Genomic DNA, 27,745 nt, shown 5'->3' on the forward strand with positions numbered 1-27,745 from the left:
CTCTCTTGGACAGGAGCTTTCTTTCTCTCAATAAATATATTCTGCTCATAACCTCCGTTTGTTCCTAAAATTCATTCTTCGGTTTTAGAGAACACGAAATCGTGCAGGTCAGGTCCAGAGATCATTTTTCTCTATGTCATTTGGAGGTTCCCTATATGGTTTGGAGGTCACCCACCCGAGACCAGTTTTTCTCCCTGTATCACTGGGATTACAGGTGTGCGCCACCACGCCCAGCTAATCTCTCCATTTTTGTCCCTTCTCTTTTTCTGTATCTATTTCTAAATGCTTTTTTTTTTCTTCTGAATGCATGCAAGATTGTATGAGATCCTATTACATTCGTTGTCACTAAAATCCCGGCTTCTTTCTGGACTTGGTATCTCTTCTGGGACACGCTAGGATGTGCAGTGGGCGGAACACTTGTCCTGATCACTGGGCAAGCCTGCTGTGTGACTTTGGGCTTATTACCTAACCTCGCTGAGCCACTCTGGCCTCGTCTAGCTAATGAAGGAGTAAGCTCCCCGGGCTCTAAAATGCTTTATAGGTGTAAGCTTTGTGATTTTAGGAAGTTGTAGCTTCAACTCTGTGAACCTGTCTGGGGCATTCATGAGGATGTCACTCAGACCTTAATGGCACTGTTAGGAGGCCGAGAAAAATTAACCTCATGGTCTCGCGCCGGCAGCCTTCCTAAGGCCTTCAGAGCCCGGGTGGGTAGGGTAGCGCCAACTGCAGACGATCAGAACCCATACCAGTAAGGGCAGTAAAGGAAGACAGATGACTCTAGAAATCCTATGCTCCGGGAAAATTAATTTACTTTTCTAGACTGTGATTGTAATAGTTATAAAATGCACAAAAATATTGATTCAGGGGCCAGGGAGATGGCTCAGTGGAATAAGCGCTTCCCTGGCAAGTGCAATGGTCTGAGTTCAATCCCCAGTTCTGAAAAAAAAAAAAAAATTGATTCAGTTGGAAACAGAACCCTAGAGAACTTATGTGGGGCATTTCTGGTCTTAAAAAGGGTACCTCTTGAGCCAGGCATGGCACACAACTACGACCCCAACACTTGGGAGGCCTAGAGTTAAGGCCAGCTTGAACTACATAGTGAGGCCCTGTTCAAAAAAAGGGGAGCACCCCTGAAAGCCCACCAAGTGCATACCTGAGCAGCTCTGGAGGAAACAAGGCTTTGAGGAATTAAAACAAGGAGCTAGCAAATTCCATCACACATCAAAGGAAAGGCCCTTCAGTAAGCAGCGGGAGGGGCTGTTGGGAAGGTCAGGGAATCAGGACTACTGTGAGGGGCTGCTGGTGGTTGGCAGCTAAGGTTACACTGGGGATGCCATTGTCCCTTCTTTCCCCAGCCACTGCCCAGTGGCTTGTGGATGACAGCTAAGCAGGGGGCTGCCACCATCTCTGCAGAGAGTCTTAAGGCTGAGAGGGAATAGAGAAGCCCACATTCTAGCCTCTCAGCAGGTTTTTATCGTCTGACTCTGTTAAAGCTGTCTCATTTGTAGCCTAAATAATTCACTCACCCATCTCTCAAGGAGCATCAGAAGAAAAACAAAACCTGCTGCAGCCTTATGCTCAGGTTTCCACCTGGCTGACCAACAAGGGCAGGCCAGAGTTGGAGGCTGTCCTACCCTGCAGAGCACCTTCCAGGATTTCTTGGGGTTGGCAAGCGTCTGTCCAGGGCTCTGGGTCTGTTTCTAAATATCCCTTGAGCTAAGAAATGGCTTTTGTATTTTTGAATAAAAACAAAATGTGTAGTGGAGGGGCTGGGGAGATGGTTCAGTAGAATAAGTGCTTGCCTGGCAAACGCAAGGGCCTGAGTTCAATCCCTGGTTCCACCAAAAAAAAAAAAAAAATTGTGTAGTGGAGACTTATGTGGCCCACAAAGCCTTACAGCTTTGCCAACCCATCCTGTTGTATGTTACGGGTCGGTGCCGAAAGAAACGACGAGAAGACCCAACGAATGTAGCTTCAGAGGGCTCACTGAGATTAGTGTCTCTCCAAGTGAGCCCCGAGCCTCAGAAGCATCTCACATTTATTGAGGGTTAAAGGCAGGCTGAGGAATGTGCATGCTTACTTAAGTAAATACAAACTACTATCTCTATTGACTTCCACCATTTGCCTATCACTAGGTCCACAGAAATGCTAGCCGATAACATCCCAAGCAAGGGATCAAAGAACAGGGCGCCTGCAGGAGAAGCTGTTATCTACAGCCTTGAATCCCAGCTTGCCAGGAATTTACAAGTGACACACAGCAGCTCTCCTCCGGCTCTGTCTATTGTTCCTTGCTCTTTTGGGACATTAGGCTTTTGTCTCAAATCTATATTTCTATACCATCCTTCAGCCTCCATCCCCCAGCCTTGAAGGAGGCAATGACAGCCTTTGGTCAGCTCCTTCATGACTGCCCCACGAGCTCACCATATGCAAAGACTTGGGTTGTCAGGGCTCTGTACTTCACAGTTCAGCAATCAGCTCACATCACGGTTCACTCCATTTTTTTTTAGATTTTTTTAAAATTTTATTTATTTATTTATGTGTGTGTGTGTGTGTCCAGCTCAGCCCACCAGGGGGCGGGGCTGGCTGGCATGTGGTGCTGGGGGATTGAACCGGGGTCCCTGTGCTTTGCTAAGCTTGTTCTAAGTAGGTGCTCTAGACCACTGAGCCATCTCTCCAGCCCCAATTCACTCCATTACCAAAAACAAAATCCAAACACACTGCGGTAGGTGAGGTCAGCCAACAACAGCTTTAGCTCTGCTGTGTGATGTAGGTGAAGAAACATTTTCAGCCTCACACCATCATCAGAATCACCTTCTCTAAGGGTTGGAATTCAACAGCTCCCAGGTTAATCACTAATGACACCCTGCCCTCTAAGGCCCCAGTATCACGCACAGGCATGGAGCCCCATTGTTATCCCCAAGCCATTACAGGCGCCAGCCTGAATGTTCTGACCCTCAAATCTGGACTAGGATCCAGCCTGCCACAGCTTCTGTCTCAGCACAGCCTCTGAGGAATGAGGGCTCTGAGCAGCCTCAGGCAGCAGTGATGCAAGCTCAGAGTTCCAGGGTCTAACTGGGCTGAGTGACCTCAAGGCTGTCAGCCTGTGTGGAATTTTGGGGGTGAGGGGCAGAGTGGAGACCAAGTGACTCTATACCCTGGGGCGTAGGTACTCTGGATTACTCTGGACAGGAGAACAAAGCTTTGGTCGAAGTCCACACTCTAGCATGTTCTGAGCAAAGTGTACTGCTACTCAGCCAGTGTTTTACAGGGACCAGTACTTGAAAAAAAATTAACATGGAAGGAACAGGTTGCTCTAGTGGATCAACATCTGCTCTAGTGGAAGGACACAGTCAGATTTGGGAACCCGGGTTGTGAGATTTGGGCAAATCACCCCACCACTGTGGGACTCAGTTTCCTCATCTTTCAAAACAAACAAATGAGGGAGCCCGGGAGATGGCTCAGTAGAATAAATGCTTCCCTGGCAAGCGCAAGGGTCTGAGTTCAATCCCTGGTTCTGCAAACAAAAACAAAAACAAACAAAAAATGAATGATACCCCAAGGGGCTTGAAGGAGCAAGAAAGATTCTAAGGTCCTGCTCATTCCACACCCAATGAACACCCAACGCATGCTACGCTCTGCAGATGTTTTGCTGGAAAGTCGTTCAACTTCATCTTTCCTGCCTTCTGCAAATCAATCCGTCCCATCTGAGATCCTGCTTGCCTGGCATATATGAGAGTGCTTGCCTTCGACACGGTCACAGATTGGTGGAGATTCAGGACTGATGTGAAGGATGTGAGGAGAAGATGCCAAACGTGACCTCTTGCCTTTGTGCCCTGAGGTCAGTAGATGGCGAAGAGGTATGGAAGTCTCACCGCCAAGCCCCTACCCTGCCCACTGCAGAAGCCATGACATATACTCTGAATTATCTAAACTATTGGCCATCAATTCCCCAACTTGACTGGCCATTCCTTAAGAGCAAGGATTGTGTCTTGAGCTTTGTGTTTGTCTCCACAAGCACATAGCAGTCTAGGAATGGTGGTTAGAGATGCATCACATCTGCCAAGCAGATTCAAATGTCCCTCGAGTGACCGATGTTGCATTTGTCATGAAGCATGTGTCCCCATATTTGCTGACCAATGGCTAAGTGCCATTCTTCAGTCCAGGGCTTAATCAAACCTGTCCTCAGCCATGACTTGCAAGAGCTATCGTGTGACCTATAGGGCAAGTGATAGAGGAAGGTTAGAGCAGGCAATGTGGGTCACTTACAGCACACAGAGGCTCCCCATGATGCGCAGGTTACTTAGGCACTGGTTTCCTTGTCCTAAAGCAGTCCTGGCTTGGAAAGTGTAGCCTGGTGGCCCATGCATACAAACCAGGCAGCCTCATCACCACCGATTTCTGAGTCTTAGTGCAGTGATCAGCCTTACAGACTACCAGTGAAGCTATAACTTGGTGGCAGATGTCGAGTTCTACAATGAGTAGCGCTCTTCTGTAGGCTTAAATATAACTGAGAATGGCTATTTCCTTTCCCTGCTTTCAGGCAGGATGCTTTATGTCTAGCCAAACAGTTTCCTGGGGTGGCTCCTTTCATTCTGTGCTCTATGAAAACAGTTGCTTTCTTCAGAACCCTGGAAACCACCTTTCCTTCTGTCTGTCTGCCTGTTTGCAATGAGTGTGGAGAGCGAAGGCAGAAGGCAGTGCTTTGGTTGGCCCTGCACTGTCACTCATGTGCACAAACAGATGGCAGCAAACCGTGAAATAAAAACACTCTTGTGTTCTTTCACCACAGACAGAGCAATTGGACTGGAGAAAGGTAGGTAGGGCCTATAGGGAGTTACTAATCGTGGCAGTGGGGTGAGTGTGGTTGTGGTGGTCCATGGCAGAGGTAGTTGGCACAGTGGCTTCTGTAATGGGAACTGAAATAGAAATAGACTCCTTCTGTGAATTTTCTAAATAATTTGATCAATTCTCTCTCTCTCTCTCTCTCTCTCTCTCTCTCTCTCTCTCTCTCTCTCTCTGTGTGTGTGTGTGTGTAGGAATTGAATCCAGGCCTGCTAGGCAAATGTTCTACCACTGAGCTATATCCTTAGCCATTTTTTTTAAAATTTATTTATTTATTTATTGTGTGTGTGGAGGGGGCCAGCTCAGCCCACCAGGGGGCGGGGCTGGCTGGCATGTGGTGCTGGGGATTGAACCGCGGTCCCTGTGCTTTTGCTTAGCTTAGCTTGTTCTAAGTAGGTGCTTTAGACCACTGAGCCATCTCACCAGCCCCTAGCCATTTTTATTTTACTCTTGTGAATCAGGATATCAGTATTGGCCCAGACTGCCTTCATACTTGCAATCAGTGTCCCAAGTACCTGGGTTTGCAGGTGCACACCTATGTGCCTGGCCTCTGCTTTGTTTTTACAGATCTGGCACTTTCTGGGAGTGAAGTTCCTCTAGCCAAAAATGAGGAAACTGAGGCACAGGGAATACCAAGAATCTGCCCAGAAGAACACACTGGGTTTCAGGTCCAAGGCCGTAACTCCAAGCCCCACGTTCAGGATGGACCCGGAAGGACTATCTGGGGCACAGTCTTCTGGCTCACCAATCCCTCCTTTGAACACTGCCACCCTGGAGTCCTGCAGCTCCTCTGCCTGCTTTCCATCCCAAGTGAAGGCGAAGGAGGAGGGGTAGGTGAAATGTCCACCTGGCTGGATACCTTGGTGGTTTTGACTTTGTGTCCGCTGCTGCAGCTCCATCCGGACAGGTCCGGCAGCACCTTGCACTCCTCCCCTGGCAGGCAGGGCTCCATGTGACACCACCGCCTCTGGAGAACGATGGAGGCTGCGGAGCAGGAGGAGGCAGGAACACAGCTCTGAGCTCTCTGTGAGAACACAGCAGGCAGGCAAGAGGGGGTAGCAGCAGCACTGCCCATTCCCACACACCCTGGCTTGCGGCTTCGCCTTTCCCTTGTCTCCCCCTGCCGTGCACTACGTAGACAGGCAGCATTGTTCTGAGGCTGAAGCCTGGGACATACCCTAGCAAGGGCATTGCCACAGCTCTCTGCACCTCTGCAAAGATCCCGACTAACCTCTGAGGCAAGTGTGTCATTTGCACAGACGCACAAGCTTCAGCAGACCCTTTGGTAGGTGTGAGCAAGGGTGTGGGCCCTACAGAGGAGCCGGAAGAGCAGGAGTGTGCATGAGCACAGGAGATGGTATTGGGCCTCATGAGCAGGAGGACACACGTGTGGGGGGAGGTGGGAAGGACATCCACATGGCCATGAGAGGAGAGCGTGGAGGCAGGGCTGAGACTGAGAGGGAGCGTGGACGAGGCTGCGGAAAGGAGCGGGGGCTGACAGCCGGTCTGCAGCATTCGTGTGGGGCAGGTAGCACAGTACAGGAGGGAGCGCAGCTGTCTGTGTGCCCGGCTGCGGCGTGCTGGGAGGATAGCTGTCTAACAAGAGTTTTCCCTGTCTGTGACCCTGGCTGACTGTCTCACCCTCCTCTCCCCAAGAGAGTGACTCATCATTTGAGACTCTGATCACGAAAGCCTTGAGATGGCTATGAAACTGGAGCCCCAGCAGATGGCGAGGCCAGAACAGACCTCCTCATCTCTCTGCTCATGGCCTCCCGCCCGCCCAGGGCCTGGCCTCTCACTCACCATCCACACAGGAGGGCTCTGCCCGCGTAGTACCAGCCACCTGGCCAGAAAGGCAGGAGCACCTGACCTTCTGGGAGCGCTCCTCAATGCGGTTCTGGTTGCAGCAGCGATGAGCGGCAATCACCTCACAGGTGCCCTGCTTTACCAGGACTGAGGGGCCAGCTGTATAAGATCAGGCCCCAGCCCAGGCCCCCAAACTTGCTCCCCACCCCTCGTGGCCCTCCACCTCCTCTTCCCTGCTTGGGAAAAGGTTAAGTGATTTCTGAGGGTGGGAAGGTAGCTCAGCGGTGGAATGCTTGCCTCACTTGCTTGAGACCCAGTAGGATAAGTGTGAAAGATTTCCAATGTCAAGGGATGAAGAAGAGGGTGACATCCTCCTGCCCCTGCCCAGGGAGACCATGTATACTTATCTCCCTTTGGCAGAGCCTAACGCTTGGGCAGAAACAAATCTGACATCCTACACCAGCCCCTACGTTCCTGCTTTCTCAGGGTGTGGGCAGGGGCCCCAGGGCTTACATGGCGCAGGGAGGATCATCCGCTTACATAGGCTTTAGCCATCCCAGAAGGAAAACCCCAGAATTAGGCCAGGAGGGTAGACTTAAGCTCCCCCCACCCAACCCCCTCCATGCAGAACTCCTTCCACAATGGAAGAGATGCAGAGCAGTGGTCTGCCCAGAGCTTCTCCTGGCTGAGACAGCAGAAGGAACAGAACCTCCTGGGTGGCAGACAGGAATTACCAGAACCCTGAAATCTGTGGATTTTAGTCTATCTCAGAGAGCTGCTCGGAATGTGTGGGATGGGGGTGGGGTGGGGTGGGTATTGTCAGCTCTGCAGGTCCCAATCCTACCGCCTGTCCCAAACCTGTGGCAGTTGGAGGCCCTAAGGAAGCCAAAGCCAGGCAGGTCCACAGCCTGGCCAGGACAAGTGCTAGCAGCCAGCCCCCTGGGCTCCAGTTCTGCATGGCCCTCCAGCTCATCCTGTGGAGAGAAACACATAGCCTGCTCCAGCCTCAGGCAGCAGCTTCCTTGGCCCACTAAGCCCCTTCTCTGTGCCATGCCCACAGGACACCCTGTCCCCAGGCCATGACCTCCAGGAGGATGCACACCTTGTCCCCAGGCAGCCTGCAGTCATGCGTGAGGTCACTGCAGGAAGCAGCGCTCTAGCAGGACCCGGGAGCAGGAAGGGACAGCTTATGGACAAGGTAACCTTTAAAATGGCCCCGAGGAGTGAACTAGAAGGCTGTGACATGGGAGGAGGAACACTGCTGACTGCCATGTTATGCTCTCCCGACCTGTGCACTTCACAGGCATGCCCGTTTTGTGCTGCAAAGCAGAACTCTTATCACTTATTTTACAGAAGAGCAGGTGAAAGCTCAAAAAGCTGGAGCACAATCCAAACAACCATCAAAAAAGACTGTCTCAGGGGCTGGGGAGATAGCTCAGTAGAATAAGCGCTTGTCTGGCAAGTGCAGGGTCCTGAGTTCAATCCCCAATACTGAAAGAAAAAAAAAAAAAAAAAGACTGTCCGAGGGCACTGTAGAGAACCTGAACAGGTGCAGTCCCTTCCACACAATGGTAACAAAACAGTGGGGAAGGGTCTTTGGGTAATGGTACACACAGTGATCTTCAGTGGTAATTCACCATGAAAGGGGAAAAAGCAAAATGTGAACGTTTTCTGTGCAGCACATGAAAGAGCATCTGTGTTGCTTGAAGATGCTTAAACTGTCCCTGGAAAATGAACACAAAAACTACCAATAGTGTTTGCCATTAAGAAGGAGAACTGGGCTAGCAAGATAGCTCCATGGACCAAGCATCTGCTTAGGCAAGTGCTGGGACCAGAGTTCGATCCCTGACACCACACGCTGCACCAGGCACACTGAACCGGCCTCCAGAGACCAGGTGTGGTGGTGCACACCTGCAATCCCAGTGCTGGGAGGCTGAAAACAGGATCACTACAGGTCTGAGCTGTATAGTGAGACCCTGTACCAAATACATTAAAAAAAGGGGGGAGGGGCTGGAGAGATGGCTCAGTGGTCTAAAGCACCTACTTAGAACAAGCTTAGCAAAGCACAGGGACTGCGGTTCAATCCCCCAGCACCACATGCCAGCCAGCCCCGCCCCCTGGTGGGCTGAGCTGGCCACACACACACACACACACACACAAAGAAATAAATAAAATTTAAAAAAAAAAAAAAAGGAAACTAGTTGGCTAGGAGACAGAGGCTGAAGGGCATGCATTTCTTTTTCTTTCTTTGGCAGAACTGGGGATTGAACTAAGGCCCTTGCGCTTGCCAGGGAAGCGCTTATTCCACTGAGACATCTCCCCGGCCCCCATGAAGGGCATTTCTTTTTCCCCCCAAGTTCTTTTTAAATTTAAGCAAAATTTATTTTGTTTTGTTTTGTTCGAGACAGAGTCTCACTATGTGTTCAGGCTGGTCTTGAGCTTACTACATATTCCAGGCTGGCCGTGACTCATGGCAATTCTCCTGCCTCAGCCTTCCAGGTAGGATTATACACACGTACGAACACACATGGCACAGAATTTACATTTGAAAAGAGAGAAATGTCTATCAGCTGAGAAATAGATGAGGTATTTTTATTTTTTTATTATTTTATTTGTGTGTGTGTGTGTGTGTGTGTGTGTGTGGCCAGCTCAGCCCACCAGGGGGCGGGGCTGGCTGGCATGTAGAGCTGGGGGATTGAACCGCGGTCCCTGTGCTTTGCTAAGCTTGTTCTAAGTAGGTGCTTTACACCACTGAGCCATGATGAGGTATTTTTATATCATGGAGTATTACCCCCCAAAAAGATAAACAAGACTTTTATAGGCAAATGGATGCAACTTGAGATCATACCCATAAGTGAAATAAATCAGACTCACGTGTATAAACATTGTATTGTCTCCCTGGTGGGAGAAACTGAAAGAGTAAATAATAACCAGAATGTACAATAGATGTTGAGAAATGGGAAGAAATTGTTCAAAAGAATGAATTAGGATGAGGGGCTGGGGAGATGGCTCAGTAGAATAAGCGCTTGCCTGGCAAGTGCAAGTGCCTGAGTTCAGTCTCTGGTTCCGCCAAAAAAAAAACCCCAAAAAACAAACAAACAAAAAAAACCCGAATAAACTAGGATGAGTGAAAAGAGAATGGAGGGAAGAGGGGAAAAGTGCAAGTCAGTTACATTATTAGTGTCTCAGTTCATTAAAAAGGAAGGTTTGTGTTAATATTGATGGGAGAAAGCGTTATGCCCATATTTTGTACACTAAGCAGCTACTTTAAAGGTGATACGTAACATGCAATTGTTATTCTCCTGTAACTTGGTTATGAAAATTTGTTTTACATTTTTCCCACGAAATAAAATATAAGAAAGAAATAAAACGGAGGTTAATGGAGGTCAAAGGACTTGCCCAGGGCCTGGCGGCCCAGCAGCTTGCCCTCTGCACCCTGCCCTACCTGGCTTCTGCTCTCAGACTCCTTCTCCTCCTCCACCCATAATAGTTCAAGCCGCAAGCCTCAAAAATCTATCCCACGGGGTGAGGTAGAAACGGGGAGCCAGAAAGGAAGAGAAGAACAAGGGAAGAAGCGCAAAGTAGCTGGGGGTTGTCTGGCCACAGGGGTGGGGGGGTTAAGCGTGGTCCCAGGAGTAGGGAGGCCCCAAGCTCAGGAGTAAGCCCGGGTGACTGAGTCTACTGCTCTGTTACCCCTTTGGAGCACTGCTGAACTCTCTCAAGGCCAGACAGTTCTGGAATCCCACAGGCCAAACCAAGGATGGGATGCCTGATCTCCATCTCCCTCGCCCTTGTCCCCATCCCAATGTCAACAGGTTCCTCACTTACCTTCTTTGGGATCCTTCAGTGTCTGTCTGGTCATCTGATGGCCTCAGACTTACTCCACCTGGGCAAGCATGAAAGCATGGGGTCGAGTGGGGGAGCAAGGGACGGAGGAAGCCCTTGGCCCTGGAACAGGTGAAGCAAAGCTTGAGAGAGGGCAGGAGGTTGGGCTGGGCCCTGAAGTGCTGTCCAAACTGAAACAGGGCCAGGGCCAAGTCTCTTCCTCTGCCCTAGAAAGGGCACAGGGGCGGTCTGACTCTGGAAACATGGTGGGCAGCTGGGAGTTTCTCTGCCTCAGGCCTGAAGCCAGGCAGGAGGGGGGCAAAGAATCACCGTTGCCATCTCTGGCCTTGGCACACAGCTGAGGGCCAGTGCATCAGTTTCCTGTGGGAGGAGGTCCATGGAGGTGCCCTGAAGCCTTGAATCCTCTATCTCATCTCTCTCTCTTTTTTTTTTTTTTTTTGCGGAGCCAGGGATTGAACTCAGGCCCTTGCGCTTGTCAGGGAAGCACTTATTCCACTGAGCCATCTCCCCAGCCCTCAACTCTTAGCACCAGCATCCCACCCCTGCCCTACTGCACTTGTTTCCTGGTCTTCAATGGAACTGGTTCAGTTCTGTCATTGTCAACATCATTCCACTGTAGAGAGCTCCAGTGGGGTGTACCAGGTCTCTGGGCCCTCAGAGACCCCAACCCCAGCACTTCTCTCCCAGTCACCACAGAGACATAAACAAACACAAGGATGGTGAAGCCAGGAAGAAGTGAGAGCCCTGGGTGTTCTAGCTCCCAGGAGAAGGGGGCCTGGAGCGGGCAGTGGGGTAGCTAAACTAGGGGGTGTGCTCGGAGGACAACTCCCATCCTTCCAGGTACACCTCTTTTTGAATAGATCCCACCTCTCCTGCACCCCTCAGGAGCCCTTGCTTTAGCCACTACGAATGAAGCTTTGTCTTTCCTCAGAGGAGCCCATTTCTCACTGAGGTGCAAACCCAACTTCCCCAGCTCTTCTGTGAACCCCAGGGCCCAGAAGGGGAAGAGGAAGCTGGGACCAAAAATCTCTGGCTCCCTAGTTCTTGCCCAGAGGGAGCTGGAAAAAAGCAGCTTCTAGAACTCGTCCTGAGGCCTCCCCCCGCTGCCTTGGCTTTCAAGCGGAACCTGAGGCTGTGAACACCAAGAACCGCTGTTCTGGGCTCTGATACCCATTCATTCCAGCGCTCCCTCGGGCCCCCAAAGCCTACGCCGCCCCCACACTGGGACCTACCTGCCCCTCCGCGGCCCCACTGGCCAGCCTGCGAACCTGAGGTTCTTCCTCCCTGCCGTCCTGGGACCAAGACCTGAAAGGCAGGTCCCAACTTAGGCGCTGTCTGGTCCAGAGCTCTGTCCCTCGCTTGCCAAGTTATCGAGACTCCAAGACGGCAGGACCGGGCTCCAGGCTCCGGGTCGCTCCGGCCTAGCCTGCCGGCCGTGAGTATGCCGACTGGTTCTCTCCAAGCCTCTCGCCAGCGGGCCTGGGAGCATGAGCCGCCACCGCTGCTCCGGGCTGCCGGCCGCCCCAGCTCCCGTAGCCCGGAGCGGGCGTCACCGCCTTCTCGGGAACAGTGCGGGGCGCCCGCCGGGTGCAGCTGGCACGCAGCGGCCCCTGGCGGTGGATTGGGCCGGGGAGTACAGCTTGCTGGTGCAGGCAACTCCGCTGTCGGAGGTCCTTCCAAACTCTCCAGGTCTGGGACGGCGTCAACCACTGTGGCTCAAGGGAGGGAAGAGGAGGTGGGGTGCAGAGGGCTGGGAGTGCGGACTCAGTGCCCAGACCGCGGGGGTTTTGAGCTTTCAACCTTCTGAACAGAACTGCCCAATTCGGTTGGCACTAGGCGTGTGCTATTTAGGTTTAAATCTGAACTCAAAAAAAAAAAAAAACAGTTTTTTTCATTAACTGTTGATTGCTACTTCAAAGTACTCAGGCCAAAAGGAGCTAGGTCCTGTAGTGCTTGCTGTCGAACCCGATGCAGAGCACTCCGGAGGCTGTGCAGATCTCCCCTTGACTTGCGTCCAGGAGGGGTTAGGAGGTACTGCACTGCCACCCTAGGAGTAGGGCCCTGGGCACAGGGAGGGCCACGGGATTAGGAGTGGGTGCAAGGCTGCAGTAGGCTGGTCCCTTGGAGGACGGAAGCAAATATCCACTTGGAAATCATACTCTGGGACAACCCTGGGACCCCATTTCTTCAGCAGAATAATTGTGACATAATTGAAATTGTACAATTATTTACACGGTTATATTTAAATTTTTTTTTGTGTGTGTGTGTCTTGGTACTGGGAATCGCAGGTGTTGTACCGCTGAGATAAGTCCCCAGCCCTATAGGATTATATTTTGGATGTGAGAAGCAGAGATTTTTGTACATTCGTCCTTCACAGTAGGGACTTGTCTTTTTGTGTAGGGAGCCACAGAGGTGGGATAATGAGGACAAGCAGGAGTAAGAACCCCACCTCTGGCTCCTGAGCCACTGCAGGGGACCTGGGATTAAGAGCCTTGTGGGGCGGGGGCAAGGTGATGGCTCCATAGAATAAACACTTGCCTGGCAAGCACAAGGACCTGAGTTCAATCTCCAGTTCCACCAAAATAAAAAATAAATAACAATAAAAAATAAAAATAAGGGGGCCTGGGCCTAGCTCAGTTGTTTAAGTGGCTGCTTCCACAAAGCTGTCAGCCTCAGATGGCTGGAGTTCGAACCTCACAACTCTCCCGCTGGCCAAACGTGCCCTGAAGGCATGCGAGGAACAAAAAAAATAAAATAAAATAAAAAAATAAATAAAAATAGAAAGAGTCTGTCTGGGGGCCAGGGAGATAGCTCAGTAGAATTAGTGTTTGCCTGGCAAGCACAGGGTCCTGAATTCAATCCCAAGTACCAGGAAGAAAAAAAAAGCCTGTCTGGAAGCTCTCTGGCTCTTCCCTGCCAGGGACAGACACTGAGCAGTGTTACCCAGCCAGGGTAAGAATCCCACCATGTCCCCTTCCCCTGCGCAGCCTCCAGGATATCTCAAGGTGATGCCCTTCTCACCAGATGAGGGGCTGGCAGGAAGAAGTAGGTGCAATGGCATGAGGAACAGGTGAGAAGCTCTGGGAGACAAAAGTGCCGGGGTTTGGGTGGAGGTGGAGGGCCATGGGGAGCCCAAGGGAGCTGTCTGCTGCCCTGCTGCGTGTCTGGGGCTGGAGCTGAGGGTCTCCAGGACCCAGCTGTGTAACCCACATTCTCAGCCACACCATGGTTGTGAAGAGCAGGGAATAAGGAACTGGATGACCCTTAGATGTGGAAAGCAAACTGTCCCCTACTAAATAATCACCAAGGGTTACGTATGTTTCCTTCGGGCTCTGGCTCGCTGCTGATGCTATGCCATTCATGAGCTGGCTCCAGTCTTTCCCAAATGGGGGAAACAACCACAACAGCAATGTGTTCTTCGTCTGCTTTTGCTGTTCTGTGTCTTTGGTTCTGCCTCCCCACCCCCACCCCTTGTGACTTTGTTCTCCTTGACTTTCTGCTCAACCTTAGGCATAATGACAGCAAGTCTACAAAGCTGAATGGCCATTGTGGAATTTTTATTTGGCAGCTGCCAGGAAAGCCAGCTCTTCTGGGGACATCGTTTAGCCAGGGAAGCGATAGGGCAAATCAGGAAGCAGCCAGTGTTCTTAGAGGTAGAGCCCCAACCATGGGTGCCAGTGGGCCCCCGTGGCTACCCCCACAGGGCCTTGGCTTCATTGGAACTGTGCCGCTGTCTCTGAGGGCCCATGATCAACTCCCCTGATACCATGTTTAGGGCTGCAGCGCTTCCTGTGTCCGATCAGTAACAGCCTCCCTCCACACCCCTGGGGGCAGAAGGCAGAAACCGCTGGCAGCCCACCCGGGTCGCTTGGGCTGGCCTCTGTCTCCTCCTGGTGGTAGCGAAAGAACTTGCTCAGCATCCCTACACACTCAGCCTCGGCCCTAACAGGAGGGTGGGGAGGAGGCCAGAAATCCCGTTCCTCTCCCTGCCCTGTCTCCTCACTTACCCATTCCGAGAAAACAGCTCTCGGTCATCAGAACTGGCTTTGGGTGTCAGGAACAGATGAGTGTGATTTCTCATGGGCTGTGTGACTTCTTGGGGGCAAGTCAGGTAAAATGACAGGCGCGTCCTGTCATTTACGTGTAAGATGGGTACAATGAAAATCCACCTTAAGGGTCGGTGCGCGATCACTAATGTATGGGACCCAGCGTTCCCTTCAGTTAGTAGCAGTTATGTTGTTATCCTTGCTAACTCGTTAGGGGAGCTCTAGGTGGGGGAGGGGTGCTGCCCTGAGAAAGTAGGACGTCAGCTCCAGCCGGTCTCCTGGATGTGGAGGTGGTCTTTGGAGGGCGCAGCACCTTCGCGCCCGCCTGGTTACCAACCCTCCCCGCCCCACACTAGCTCTCCACTCCTCACGCCTCAGCAGCCCCTGCCAGAGGTGCGATCACACCAGGCGCTTCGCACCCAGCAGCCCAGAGCTGTGGTTTCGCTCTGAAGCCGTCAGCTCCGAAGCCCTGCAGATCCACTCGCCGCGTCCTCCACCCTCACAAGGGGAAGTTCTAGCTGATGTCTAACCTACCTACGGCACAACTGCGCCCTTCTCACAACAGACCTTTCTTGCCCTGAGAAACTAGGGCAGGGCAAGGCCGAAATGGAATGGGGAAAAGGCCCAGAGCTGGTAGGGTCGTTCTCGGGGAGACCTTGGCCCGGCTCTGCGACGCAGAGGGCGGGAACCCAAGGCCAGGAAGCACCGCCCACTGAGGCTGGGGGCGGGGCCTGGCAGGGGCGGGGCGGGCCGGGGCGGGGCGGGCCGGGGCGGGGCGGGGCAGGGAGACAGCATGCTAAACCGGGTGCGCTCGGCCCTGGCGCACCTGGTGAGTTCCGGGGGCGCTCCGCCTCCGAGCCCCAAATCCCCGGACTTACCCAGTGCGACCACGGCACCACCCGCCGCCGCTCCAGAGGCGCCTAAGGGTCCTCCAGCGAGGCCCGGGAGCAGGAGCGGGGCTCCCGCGAAGACTACAGAGGCTCGAACGAGCTTCTGCAGACCGACCTTCCTGCAGCTGAGCCCCGGGGGGCTGCGACGCGCCGACGACCACGCGGGCCGCGCTGTGCAGAGCCCCCCGGACACGGGCCGTCGCCTGCCCTGGAGCACGGGCTACGCCGAGTGAGCGCCCCCCGGGGCACCCAGACCGGGACGGGACTCCCGCCCCAGCTCTGTGGAGCATCTCGGGCTGGGGTGCGACATACCCCGCGCTGTGCTGCCGCCAGAAGCCCCCCTTCCCGGGACCTTTGAGAGCCTCTGGGCTCCGGGCCTCACCCCATCCCAGCTCTGTCGGTTCGGCTGCAGCCCGAATCGCCTTCTTCAGGACCTTGCGGCTTGCTGACCACCCTCACCCACCCTCGCCGCCTCAGGACCCCGTTCTGTCCCCGAGCCCGGAGGGCGGAGGCTCCGCCGAGGATGAGTTGCCGGTTCTCGGTCGTGGCCGGCAGTTTAGTGCTCGGGGGGGAGGGGAAGGAGAGGCGCGAGCCGGAGCGGGTGGGCGGAGGGGCTCCTGCTTCGTGGGAGGCAGCGGTGGGAAGGACTCACCCGCTTCATGGCCGCAGCGCCCCAGTTCCCTGTCCCGCTTACAGTTCCCCTCCCCCTCCACACCCAGAAATAGCCCGCGACACTAGGAGGCTGCCTGCCTCTCGCGGCGGGGGAAGGGGCCGCATAGGGCAACGGGAGGGTCCCCTTTAGACGCCACTCTGCTGACCTGTTCTAGACAGGCGAGAAACAGACCCTTGCTCACCGGCCCGCCGGAGACTCCCGCTTGCTCTCAGACTGTGTCCTTAGATCTGTCCAGAAAGCTAAGCCCTGACAGAAAAGAGGGCGTTGAGGGAGGTGTCTGGGGGCCCAGTGGCCCTGGCACCGTCTCCTTTAGCTTTCCTAGTGGGAGGGGTTTGTGGTTCGTGGCTTCTGTCCAGTCCAGGTGGGCCCACACTCCTGCTCTTTTTCAGTTCCTCCTTCTTATTCTGGGGCTGGAACACTTCCTCTCAGCCCAAGGGCCACAAACTTTCTCTGGGTGGTTTTTGGGGTGAGGACATATGTGCCCCGAGGGGAGTGCTGGGGACAAAGTATTGGGAGAACTGATTGAGTTGGAGGTATAGGCTCCTATTTAGCAAGGAAGAAGCTGATGAGGTAAATCCTCCTACCCCCCTATAACCTCTCCTTCAGCACCACCACTGAGGAAGCCTCCCCTGCCAGAAATGAGGAAACTGAGGCAGGCAGTCTTTCTGTAAGGTGGAGAGGACTGGCCCCCAGACAGCACTCCTTGAGAACTGCCCTTCTCTTCCCTTGGCCTGGATTCCCCTGTGGCTGTGACCTTTTTCAGTTTGGCCAGCCGGCAGGAAAGGCTGTGTGTCTAAGGTGGGGGTCATTCCAGGATCGGATCTAGTGTCCAACCTGATGTGGTTACTCTGGCTGGCAGGGTCATCAACGCTGGCAAGAGCCGGCACAATGAGGACCAGGCTTGCTGTGAAGTGGTGTATGTGGGAGGCCGCAGGAGTGTTTCAGGGGCCCCTAGAGAGCCTAGCCGAGGCCAGGTAAGCCCTCACCCTTTCCTAGCTTCTAGAGACCCAGGGACACCTCTCCCTGGGGATTTTAGGCCTCCAGTTTTAGATCTGAGATATATGGAGAACAGCTGCCATCTAACCCACTAGCTTCTTTCCTCAGTCATGGAACCCTTACCTGAGATTAATTTGTTAGATTCTACTCAGCCTAAGTGTTTACTTTTCCACTTAAACTGCTTGTGTATTTATGGATGATTTAATTAATCACCACTGTTGACTTTCACATTTCTCATTCTCTGACTTTGGCTTCCTAGAGACTTTCCTTTCTCTTGACATAGAGGAGGCCCTAGGTGAATAAATGAATAAATCTAATTTGCCTTTAATACCAAGCTCAGACTGCTGATGTTTATGACACTTAGAGAGTTCTTCCCGTAACATGCACGTGCGCGCTTGCACACACACACACACACACACACACACACACACACACACACACACGGGCTTAACTCCACCTTTTCCTCCACCAGGGACTCTGCTTCTACTACTGGGGCCTATTTGATGGACATGCAGGTGGTGGAGCTGCTGAAATGGCCTCTAGGCTGTTACATCGGCACATCCAGGAGCAGCTGAAGGACCTAGTAGAAATACTTCAGGACCCTTCACCACCTCCCCTTTGCCTCCCATCTACCCCTGGGACCCCAGGTTCCTCGGATCCCTCTCACTTGGTTGGTCCTCAGCCCTGCTGGTCTGTGCAGAAGGAAGTTACCCATGAGAGCCTGGTCATAGGGGCCATTGAGAATGCCTTCCAGCACATGGTGAGTGGGTGGCCTGGACCAAGGGCCTGCTAGACAGAAAACTGGTCAACTCTGTAGGAGTCAGGTGGCCTGAGGTGGTAACCTTGAGAGCCTGAGCAGAGTTTGGTTTGGAGAGCAGGGAGAAGGGACAGTTACCTCCAATGTGGCCTGGCTGGGCCAGGTAATTTCTGCAGATGGCAGTAGAGAGGGCTACTCTATGAAGTGAAGCTCTTCTTCCACCCCCTTTGACTCTTTCTTACTCGGCAGGATGAGCAGATGGCCCGAGAGCGGCGTGGCCACCAGATGGAGGGGGGCTGCTGTGCCCTGGTTGTGGTATATCTTCTAGGCAAGGTGTATGTGGCCAATGCAGGCGACAGCAGGTATGGGGGAGGAGGGTATTGAAAGTGGCGATAAGGGCCCATACTGTCTAAGATGTGGGAATGGAAGAGTGAGGTGGTGGAGGTTAAAGATGAAAGTTTTGGGAGGGTAGATATAAGACCTATCCATGAGTTGAGGAAAGAAAGATGGGGTCTGGGCTAATCATCTCAACAGTCATTATGGAGAAAGCCTGGTCTTTCTGGAATTCTCCATGAAAGGTATTGGGAAAAGCCAGGCTTTTCTCTCTCTGGGCAGAGCCATCATTGTCCGAAATGGTGAAATCATTCCAATGTCCCGGGAGTTTACCCCAGAGACTGAGCGCCAGCGTCTTCAGTTGCTTGTAAGTAGGAACCAAACTCCCCACTCCCAGCCTTTATTGGGTCCTGAGCCTTTCAGCGCTGTCTGTTCATGAGTGTTCTCACACCCCACCACACGCGCAGAAAGCTTCCTAATGGGAGTCTCCTGGGAAGGCAGCTGTGTGGACTATGGAGCTCAAGACTGGCTGAGCTTGTGGCAGCAGGCAGCAGGAAGGAACCTGGGCTGGTTTTGCCCTCTGGCCATGGCCTGGTGGAGAAAGGAAGTAGTCAGAAGTGGGGAAAGGGAGGAGCAGAGGCCTTCAAAGGCAAGCTGGCTTAGATTTTAAACCCGTGGGCTTTGGAGCCTGGCTGCCTGGGATTGAGTTCTGGTTTGGGTCCTTTGCTGTGACTTTTTTCGTTTTTCTTTTTCTTTTTTTTTTTTTTCGGTTCCGGGGATTGAACTCATCAGGACCCTGCACTTGCCGGGCAGGCGCTTATTCTACTGAGCTATCTCCCCAGCCCTTTGCTGTGACTTTTGACAATTTCCTTAACCCCTCTGTACATCCACAGTTCCTGCCTCATGGGCTATTGCGAGGAGTAAACAAGTTAATTTATGTTAATATTGGAATAGTGCACAAGAGTGGTAACCTTTATTTAAGGGCCTATAATTAATGGCATCTGTGCATTGTCCCTGCATGTGCTTTGAGCATAATGCCTTCTGGCCTTCTGCTCTGTCTGGCTGTTTTCAACCCTAGGGCTTTCTGAAACCAGAGCTGCTGGGCAGTGAATTCACCCACCTCGAGTTTCCCCGAAGAATTCAGCCCAAGGAACTGGGGCAGATGATGCTGTACAGGGACCAGAACATGACTGGCTGGTAAGGCTTCCCTCTGAGCTAGGGTTGTTTCCGTGGCAACATAACCAGTTCCTCATTAGCAGCAAAGTGGAAACTAGAGGCTGGATGAGGCTGGGAGTTGGGGGACATGGTCCTTCTGAGAATTTGCATGAGGGTGAGCAGGCCCTAGGGGACAGGATCTTTGATGCCTGGGTGATGCCTCCTGTACTCCCCCCTCCCCAGGGCCTACAAAAAGATCGAGCTGGAGGACCTCAGGTTTCCTCTGGTCTGTGGGGAGGGCAAAAAGGTAAACTATGGTAGAGGTGGGAGAGGGCAGGAGGACCCAGTTGTCTAGGGAGGTGGAGGCTCTACCTGTGGGTAGGGGTGGGAGGGCTGTGTGGTTTCAGATTGCCTAGGAGAGATTTAAACAGTAGCACCCTCCTTGTTTCCCTCAGGCCAGAGTGATGGCCACCATTGGGGTGACCCGGGGATTAGGAGACCACAACCTTAAGGTCTGTGGTTCTACCTTGCCCATCAAGCCCTTCCTGTCCTGCTTTCCTGAGGTGAGCTCTACGGGATCCCCCTTACGTACACTTTTTGACCTCTGGGGGTCTTGGGCTGCCCTTTGTTTTGGAGCTTTGTCCTACAAACCCCATACCACAATTTTCTCTGCCATCTTTCCCCACCAGGTACGAGTCTATGACCTGACACAGTATGAGCACTGCCCAGATGATGTGCTAGTCCTGGGAACAGATGGCCTGTGGGATGTCACCAATGACCATGAAGTGGCCACCACAGTAGACAGGGTGCTGTCAGCCTATGAGCCCAATGACCCAAGCAGGTAGGTGGTGAGGGAATGGCACTGGTGACAGAAAGGGGAAAGGGAAGCCATGCTTGGAGCCCCACATGTGGGCCTGTGGATCTCTTCCTGTCCACGTGTTGGTACATAAACGTACATATGTGCTCCTGGCAGGTACACAGCTCTGGCCCAAGCTCTGGTCCTGGGGGCCCGGGGCACCCCACGGGACCGAGGCTGGCGTCTCCCCAACAACAAGCTTGGTTCCGGGGATGACATCTCGGTCTTCGTCATCCCCCTGGGAGGGCCAGGCAGTTACTCCTGACAGGCATAGCTTCAGCTGTCCCACTATCCCCTTTCCCAGCCCAAATTCTGAAGTTGTTTCCTTGACCCTTCTTTAGTGACAATTTAACTGACAAAGGGAGGTTAATAGAACCAGAATTATAGCTATTGGCAAATAAACCAGATGAATAAAGATGTGTGTCTTATTTGTTTTAATTAGAAACTGAAAGGTAAGAGGGTGGAAAAGAATACTAGAATAGCTCCAAAATTGTGGTTTTCTACAGGTTCTTGTGCCCTCCCCTCTTCCCACTCAGTACACTCATACTGAGGGTCCCCATCCACCTCTGCTGTTTCCATCTGTTCATATCTTCCAAATTGCTGTATGCAGCTCAGACTTCTGACCTTAATGTGGTATGATCAAGATAATGTGGTGGGGGTGGGGAGATAGCTTTGCGGTCTAAGCACCTGCCTGGCAAGCACAAGGACCAAGGTTCAGTCCTCAGTACCACATGCTGTACCAGGTCCCAGAACCCCAGGAGAACACTATGCTGGCCATCAAAACTGGGCATGGTGGCGCATGCCTATAATCCCAGTGCTGGGGAGTCAGAGACAGGAGGATCACTATGAGTCTGAGCTGCATAGGGAGTCTCTGTAACAAATATGTAAATAAAATAACGTGGTGAATGTTTAGATGTTTAAAATTTATTACAGTAAGAAGGGCCGGCCAGGGGCTGGTGAGATGGCTCAGTGGTCTAAAGCACCTACTTAGAACAAGCTAAGCTAAACAAAGCACAGGGACCGTGGTTCAATCCCCCCCACGACATGCCAGCCCGCCCCGCCCCCTGGTGGGCTGAGCTGGCAACACACACACAAAATAAATAAAAAAAAGAAGGGCCAGCCAGATAGCTCAGTGGATTAAAGGGCCTTCTTTGGCAGAGCACAGCAGCTAGGGTTTCATCCCCCGCCTGCCATGCTGGCCCTGCCTCCAGGGCGCTGAGACTGCAATTAAGACTGGGTGTGGTGGCGCGCATCTATAATCCCAGCACTTGGGAGGCTGAAAACAGGAGAATCGCTATGAGTCTGACCTATGTAGTAAACCCTGTACACCCTGTCCTAAATTAATAAAAAAAAAATTATAGTAAGAGATACACTGCCATTCATCAACCTCAGAGTGCTCCTCCCCAAACTTATCCCATTTTTCTTGCCATTTCTGAAGCAGTTCTGAAAGTGTTTCTACGAGGTGTGATCAAAAATACAATAAAAAAAAAAAAAAAATTACAATCAGCACTGCTAGTGAATGCCAGCCAGTGAAAAGCAGGCTTGTGAACACATTGCAGTGTGTTCTCATCAACCTTGTTCATGGGATCTGGCATCGTGCAACTTGTGACTTCTCCGAAATCAAAATGACAGGGGGGCCTACCGATTTGCTCAGTTGTTTGAGCACCTGCTTATGCAAATGCAATCAGGCCCAGGATACCACAGTTTGAAACCCACCTCCACCTGCCTTACCAGACCCGCACTTAAGGCAGGCTGAGCCAGCCAAAAAAAAAAATCCTTCTCAAAATCAAAATGACCATGAAAGGTAAATGTTTTGAATCAATTCAGGACACTCAGGCAGCCCTGACAGCCCGCCTAAAGACACTAATAAAAGAGGACTTCCAGAGCTGCCTCAAAGTGGCAAGAAAGATGGGGTGTGTTCCAAGTGAGAGGGTATTTTGAGGGTGATGAATGGGCAGGTGTCTTTTATTGTAACTTAAAAAGAAATTGCACACTGACTGTATATTTTGATCATACTTCATAGGTCCACACATCCTGGTCATCTAAACATTTCCTAGGCAGTCCACTCAGCCCAGCACTGCTCACTCTGAGTACCATCTCCCCCATGAATGTTTCTTCTGCTTCATTCTCAGTGTGCACTGCCTGGCTGCTTGGATTAGAAATCTTGCAGTTGTTACTTTTGGCTTTCATGTCTTCCTTGTCATGCTAAACAATCACTAGGTAGTCACGTGCTACATAATGACAGCGGCTGCATAGATGACAGCATATACCAGCATATACTTGGGTAGTAGGCTACACCATCTTGATTTTTTTTTTTTTTAATCTTTTGCAGATAGGGTTTCACTGTGCAGTTGAGGCTGGCCTTGAGGCCACTTTGTGGCCCAGGCAGGTCTCAAACTTGCAATATTCTCCTGCCTACATATATATATTTGTCCAGTTATCCCTCCTCATTATTATTACCTTAATTCCTTAGTAAACCAGCCTCCCGATTTCAGTGGCTCCTTATTACACCTAGAACAAATTGGCAGTTAACATCTGGGCATGGCATATGAGGTCCTTTGTGATCCAACTGCTTTCTTCTCCAGCCTCACCTACTCTCACACCGCCCTCCCAGGGTTCTCATAACTCAGTGGACCTGTAGTACCTCCCACTTACTGTCACCTGTCCACCTATATGTAGGATGTCACACGTAGGATGCCCAGCCCAGGCATGCCTCCACATGGCTATTGTCTCCTGGATTAAGAGTTATCCGAGGGGCTGGGGAGATGGCTCAGTGGAATAAGCGCTTCCCTGGCAAACACAAGGGTCTGAGTTCAATCCCCGGTTCCGCAAAAAAAAAAAAAAAGTTATCCGTAAGTGGTCCACACAACAAGCTTCCAATAAATGTTAGCTATTTTGAAATTATCTGTGTTCTTCCTGTAGGCTGTACATTATTCTAAAAGCAGAAATAACTGTGGCACATAGCTCATTCACAGTTAAGTGTCAGTAAATTAATCACCTGGAGACCAAGTGGCTTGTGGACCTGTTTCCTTATTTGTCAAACGTGTGGGTTGTACTTGAGATCTTTAGAGTCAGACTTCCAACATGCATTCATTCAGCAGGTATTTATGATAGCCTCCCATGGGCCACAGACTTCTCCAGTGTGTGTGTGGGAGCAGTCTTCTTTGAACGAACCAGCTTTAGGGTCACACAGGCTTATGAATTCTTGATGTCAAAAATCACAAACTTTTTTTTTTTTGCGGAATTGGGGATTGAACTCAGGGCTTTGCAGTTGCCAAGCAAGCGCTTATTCTACTGAGCTATCTCCCCAGCCCCCACAAACATTTGTTAAGCTACTTCTCAGGCAAAATTTCCTTACAGACAAAAGCTCTGTGATGAGTATGTAGTAACAGGTTGAGCTATGTGACATACCCTGAACAAGCCAATAAAATGTTGGTAGACTCCCTCTGTCCACCTCCTAGCTGCTTCACAAGAAAGAGACACATGTGTAGGTAAATAACTGTGCAACATGCCAGACCCGGGTAAGTCGCCAGCAGCGCAGTACAGTAGGAGTGGGAGCTGATTTTCCAGCAGGAGTTCCGGAAGAATTTCCAGGAGTCCTCTTTGAGTAGGTGGAAATTGGACAGTCGCAATTTCAGGCTGGACAAAGACGGAGAACCCGAGGCCCAGTGGTGGTTTGGGTCTGCAGGTCCTGAAAGGTCTCCGAACCCAGGGATGACGGGGCTGTGCTTGCTCCTCAGTGGTCCCAGCGGCAGAGCTAGGGCATCTATCTACGCGCCGCGATTTCCCAGGCGCGCCTACCCGGTGGGGCGGGAGCGGGTGGCTGCTTGGCCACCAGGGGGCAGCAGCGCGCCTTGCGGACCCCACCCCGAGCGCCTCTCAACTTTCCCGACGCCGGTCGGTCCCCGGGGGCTAGGAGGCGGGCAGAAGCGGAGTCTCCGGGAGGCCTCGCCTTACCCCGCTCGGTGCCCACTCCTCCGCCATCCGGGCGGCTCCGGCGACTCTGCAGCCGGGGGCTGGCGACCGGGCCGGGGCGGGGCCGCCCGCCGCCCCTCCCCTTGCTGCCGCCCCGCCTTCCCGGCCTGGCGGAGGGGAGGGGAGGGGAGGGGAGGGGAGGGGCGGGGCGAGGCGGCCCCTCGGGTCAGTCTCAGCCTCGGGCTCCGGCCGCGCAGCTGGAGGCGGTGGAGCGGAAGGTACCCGGGGCCGCGGCGGGGGCCGGGCGGGGCGGGGGCGTCCTAGAACTCGCCCGGGAGCACTTTCCCGCCTTTCCCGGTTCCCCGCGTGTCCCGGCGCGAGACCCGGGAGGGGGCTTCGCCCGGGCGTGGGCCGCCTTCCCTTGCCTTGGATGCGGCGTCCGGTCTGCGTGGGCTCGGGCCGGTCCCCCCTCTCCGGGCGGCAGCTAGGGACCCCGGCTCTGCCGGGCAGGGCCTCTCCTCCTGAAGAGCTGACCCGAGCCCCCGCGCCTCCCCTCCCAGCTTCCCGGAACCTCCCCCGCTGGGCGAGGGGGCCTGGCCCGGACGCTGGAGCTCCCAGCCCGGGCGGCCCGACGGGACGGGAGTGGGGGGGGGGGAGTCCCCAGGCCCAGGGGGTGGGATGGCGGGAATCGGGGCGGGGTGTGACCAGTGAGCGCTGCCACTGCCGGCTGGGTCTGGACGCAGCCCACAAGGTACTTGGGGCTAGGGGAACCTGATAGGAGTCGTGTGTGTCTGTGTAAGTAAAGATTATCCCGGGCTGGGGGACCTAAGGCCGAGTTCCAAACTCCCCCAGTTTCAAAGTTAAACGATGACCAGGAGACGGATTCCTTCAGGCCCTCCTGGATCATGTCGGAAGTGGAGTGAATTAGAGGGGAGGCCAGTGACTCCAGTCTGGTCTTAGGGAAGGGCCCCAACCCCAGGCCCCATTCCCAGATCCCCATGGGGTTTGGCTGCCACTCTTCAGGTCAGTGGGGCAGTTCCTCAGGGGCAGCTTCTCATAGGGAGCTGTTGTCCGTGCCATCTTGGCCTGGGGCCTAGTGGCCTGGCGGGCGCCGCCTGTTCTTTGACCCAAGCAGAACTTAAGGAAAATGTTCTGAACTGGGGTTCCATGTCACTTAATGTGTACCCCTGGCTCACCACCTGTGCCAGCTGCCTTGCTCATGCCCAGGTGGCTTTTATTCAGCGCAGCAGCGATTGCCCTCCCATCAGCCCTAGCCAGCCTAGGCTGGGGCTCCCCTGGCCTGTGTACAGCTGAACTGATGGGCGTTGGCGGCGTGGTGGGAAGAAATCCTAGTGTCAGTCACCTGGCTGAACTTCCCAGGGTACCCCTTTCTGAAGGAGATCTCCTGGTTGGGAGAAAGCCTTCTTGCCCATCTTGGGGTATTAGAGCCAGACCCTCTGTGGTGGGAGAGTGACTCGGTCATCTGTCCACATCCCGGGTTTGTGAATGTGCGGGAGGGAGGGAGGGAGGGAGGGAGGCAGGCGGCCACCCGAGAGCCTGCTGTTGAAGGGAAGTGGCCTGGAGCTGTAGTGCTCCGCTCCGCTGCAGGCCAAGGCCAGGGTGTGAGGAGGTGGGGGTGTGTAGGCAGTAGAGGAGCTCAGCCTAGCTTGACAGGATGTGGGACTGAAAGAAAAAGCCAGGCTTTGGGCCGAGATCAGGTTACTGTCCCTTCTTAACTGCTCCCTGCCCGGTTGGTGGTAGGATTGGGCCTCATTCGTCTCTTCTTTTGGGGGCTCCTCCCAGCCCAGGCTCCAGCCCCCTCCTTCCCAACAGCCCCAAGGACAGCTCAGCTCCAGGGCGCACCCTCTTCCTCCTAAGCTGTAGGCCTGGGAATCCCTGCCAGCTGGAGGTCAGTTCCCCCTCAGGGGAAGTAGAAAATGAGGGAAGCTGTGAAGGTGTGATGCAGTGTTGGTTCCTGTCACTGGGGGAGAGGGACACTTGCAAACCCGGGAAGCTGACTCCTTGCCCTGAGTCACAGGGAGGGGTGGGCAGAGCCCAGAAGTGAGTGGAGTGGGGGGAAAGGGCTGTCCCAGTGTGGGTGGAGGTGATCATTCTCAGTCCTCTACTGTGCAGGATGCGAGGCTCCCTACAGTATGCTTATTGTCCCCTCCCAGGGGCTGAGTGACCCAGTGTTGTCATACCCAGAGGAAGGAGCAGGGAAGGCAGGCTGCCCAGGCGCAAACTGTGGGCACTGCCAGGACTGAGCCTCCTTTGTGCAACTTCCAGCCTTTGAGACTGGGTGGATGGCTGGAGAAGCGGCTGGTTGCTGCCACTCCCTCTGTCTGGGTTTCCCTGCTCCTGTTCTTACCTCAGGGTAGCAGGGTGCTGTGTAGAAAAGGTTCAGGCTCCTGAAGCACGCAGTGCAGATCTAAACTCTGCCGCCTGTGTGCCAGACGAGCATTACTTGTCTAACACTCACTGTGCCCTGGTTTCCCAGAATGAGAAGAGTACTATAACCCAACAGGTGTCTGAAGTCTGAGGAAAATAATTTTTGTCAAAATGCCCAATGTAGTGCAGAATACCCAGGCTGTACAAATATTCTTTCCCTTCCCCGCCCACCACCTGGAGCTGGTTCTGCTACTCTGTTGTCTTGGAGAGGGACTCCTGGGTTGTGACTATGTGGGCCTCACGCTCAGGAACAACTTGTTCTAAAATGCATCTTAGCAGCTGTTAAATTTCATGTATATTAGAAATCCTAATCCTTGCTATGCAAAGCAGGTAAAGGCTGGCTCCTATGGAGCCATCCAAGAACTTCTCCCTAGGTATCTAGGGTCCCTCAATTGAGTACAAGAGATCAGGACAAGGGGCCTGCCCTTAGCTCAGTTATTCAAGCGCCTGCTCATGCAAAGACAGTCAGGAGCAGGATACCATGGTTTGATCCCCTGCTCCACCTGCCTTACCTGAGCTGCCCTTCAGGCAGCCTGAGCCACCAAAAAAAAAAAAAAATTCTTTGGGCCAGGGAGATAGTTCAGTAGAATACGGGCTTGCCTGGCAAGCACAAGGTCCTGAGTTCAATCCCCGGTACCGCAAAAAAAAACCAAAACCCAACAACAAAAAAGATCAGGAATCAAGTTTCCTAGCCCAAGCGTGTGTTCTTCCATCTCTGCTGGTGTGTTCTAACCCATCAAAGGCTTGTCCCTGACACACAGATTCGGAGCTTCAAGGTCTGCTGCCTACAGAATTGGTTCTTGGCAAGAACATGTTTGAACAAGCCACCTTCTTTCCCTTCCATTACTGGATGCTGGGTTTCCAGGGATGATCTGGGAGCTTTAGAGAAGTGTTTTGGAGTCACTAGCTTTTCCCCCAAATCTCCTTTGCCTTGTTCCTGCTAGCCCCAGCCATGGCTGCGATCCGAAAGAAGCTGGTGATTGTTGGGGATGGCGCCTGTGGGAAGACCTGCCTCCTCATTGTCTTCAGCAAGGATCAGTTTCCAGAGGTCTACGTCCCTACAGTCTTTGAGAATTATATTGCGGATATAGAGGTGGATGGGAAGCAGGTAAAGGCCAAGAACCTCTTCCGGTCTGCCCTGGAGTCCTGGCCCCACTTGTGTAGGGAACCAGCATGCCCCCC

The 27,745-nt window shown here is 53.1% G+C and overlaps 2 protein-coding genes across 4 annotated transcripts; one reads left to right on the forward strand and one right to left on the reverse strand.

The window, feature by feature from the left end:
* Nucleotides 1-2,693: 2,693 nt before the first annotated feature.
* Fam19a3 (family with sequence similarity 19 member A3, C-C motif chemokine like) lies at nucleotides 2,694-12,115 on the reverse strand. Of its 3 annotated transcripts, none has more exons than XM_023701744.1 (6): nucleotides 11,727-12,115; nucleotides 10,477-10,534; nucleotides 7,507-7,622; nucleotides 6,646-6,795; nucleotides 5,702-5,826; nucleotides 2,694-4,214 (listed from the first exon to the last, which is right to left on the reverse strand). In XM_023701744.1, the coding sequence occupies exons 3-6, from the start codon at nucleotides 7,619-7,621 to the stop codon at nucleotides 4,203-4,205; spliced, it is 402 nt and encodes a 133-aa protein (XP_023557512.1). In that variant the 5' UTR covers nucleotide 7,622; nucleotides 10,477-10,534; nucleotides 11,727-12,115; the 3' UTR covers nucleotides 2,694-4,202. The 3 variants fall into 3 exon arrangements, with proteins under 3 accessions (XP_023557512.1, XP_023557510.1, XP_023557511.1); XM_023701742.1 differs by having other exon boundaries at nucleotides 5,588-5,826; XM_023701743.1 differs by having other exon boundaries at nucleotides 5,702-5,866.
* A 3,194-nt stretch (nucleotides 12,116-15,309) lies between these two features.
* Nucleotides 15,310-20,619, forward strand: Ppm1j (protein phosphatase, Mg2+/Mn2+ dependent 1J). Its single transcript, XM_004641703.1, has 10 exons — nucleotides 15,310-15,659; nucleotides 16,963-17,077; nucleotides 17,572-17,859; nucleotides 18,106-18,218; nucleotides 18,472-18,556; nucleotides 19,268-19,386; nucleotides 19,588-19,651; nucleotides 19,800-19,907; nucleotides 20,034-20,185; nucleotides 20,318-20,619. Exons 1-10 carry the CDS (start codon nucleotides 15,334-15,336, stop codon nucleotides 20,463-20,465), a joined length of 1,518 nt encoding a protein of 505 aa, XP_004641760.1. The 5' UTR covers nucleotides 15,310-15,333; the 3' UTR covers nucleotides 20,466-20,619.
* The last annotated feature ends 7,126 nt before the right edge of the window (nucleotides 20,620-27,745 follow it).

The sequence above is a fragment of the Octodon degus genome, unplaced genomic scaffold (genome assembly GCF_000260255.1).
Source record: "Octodon degus isolate 3935 unplaced genomic scaffold, OctDeg1.0 scaffold00140, whole genome shotgun sequence".
Lineage (NCBI taxonomy): Eukaryota > Metazoa > Chordata > Mammalia > Rodentia > Octodontidae > Octodon > Octodon degus.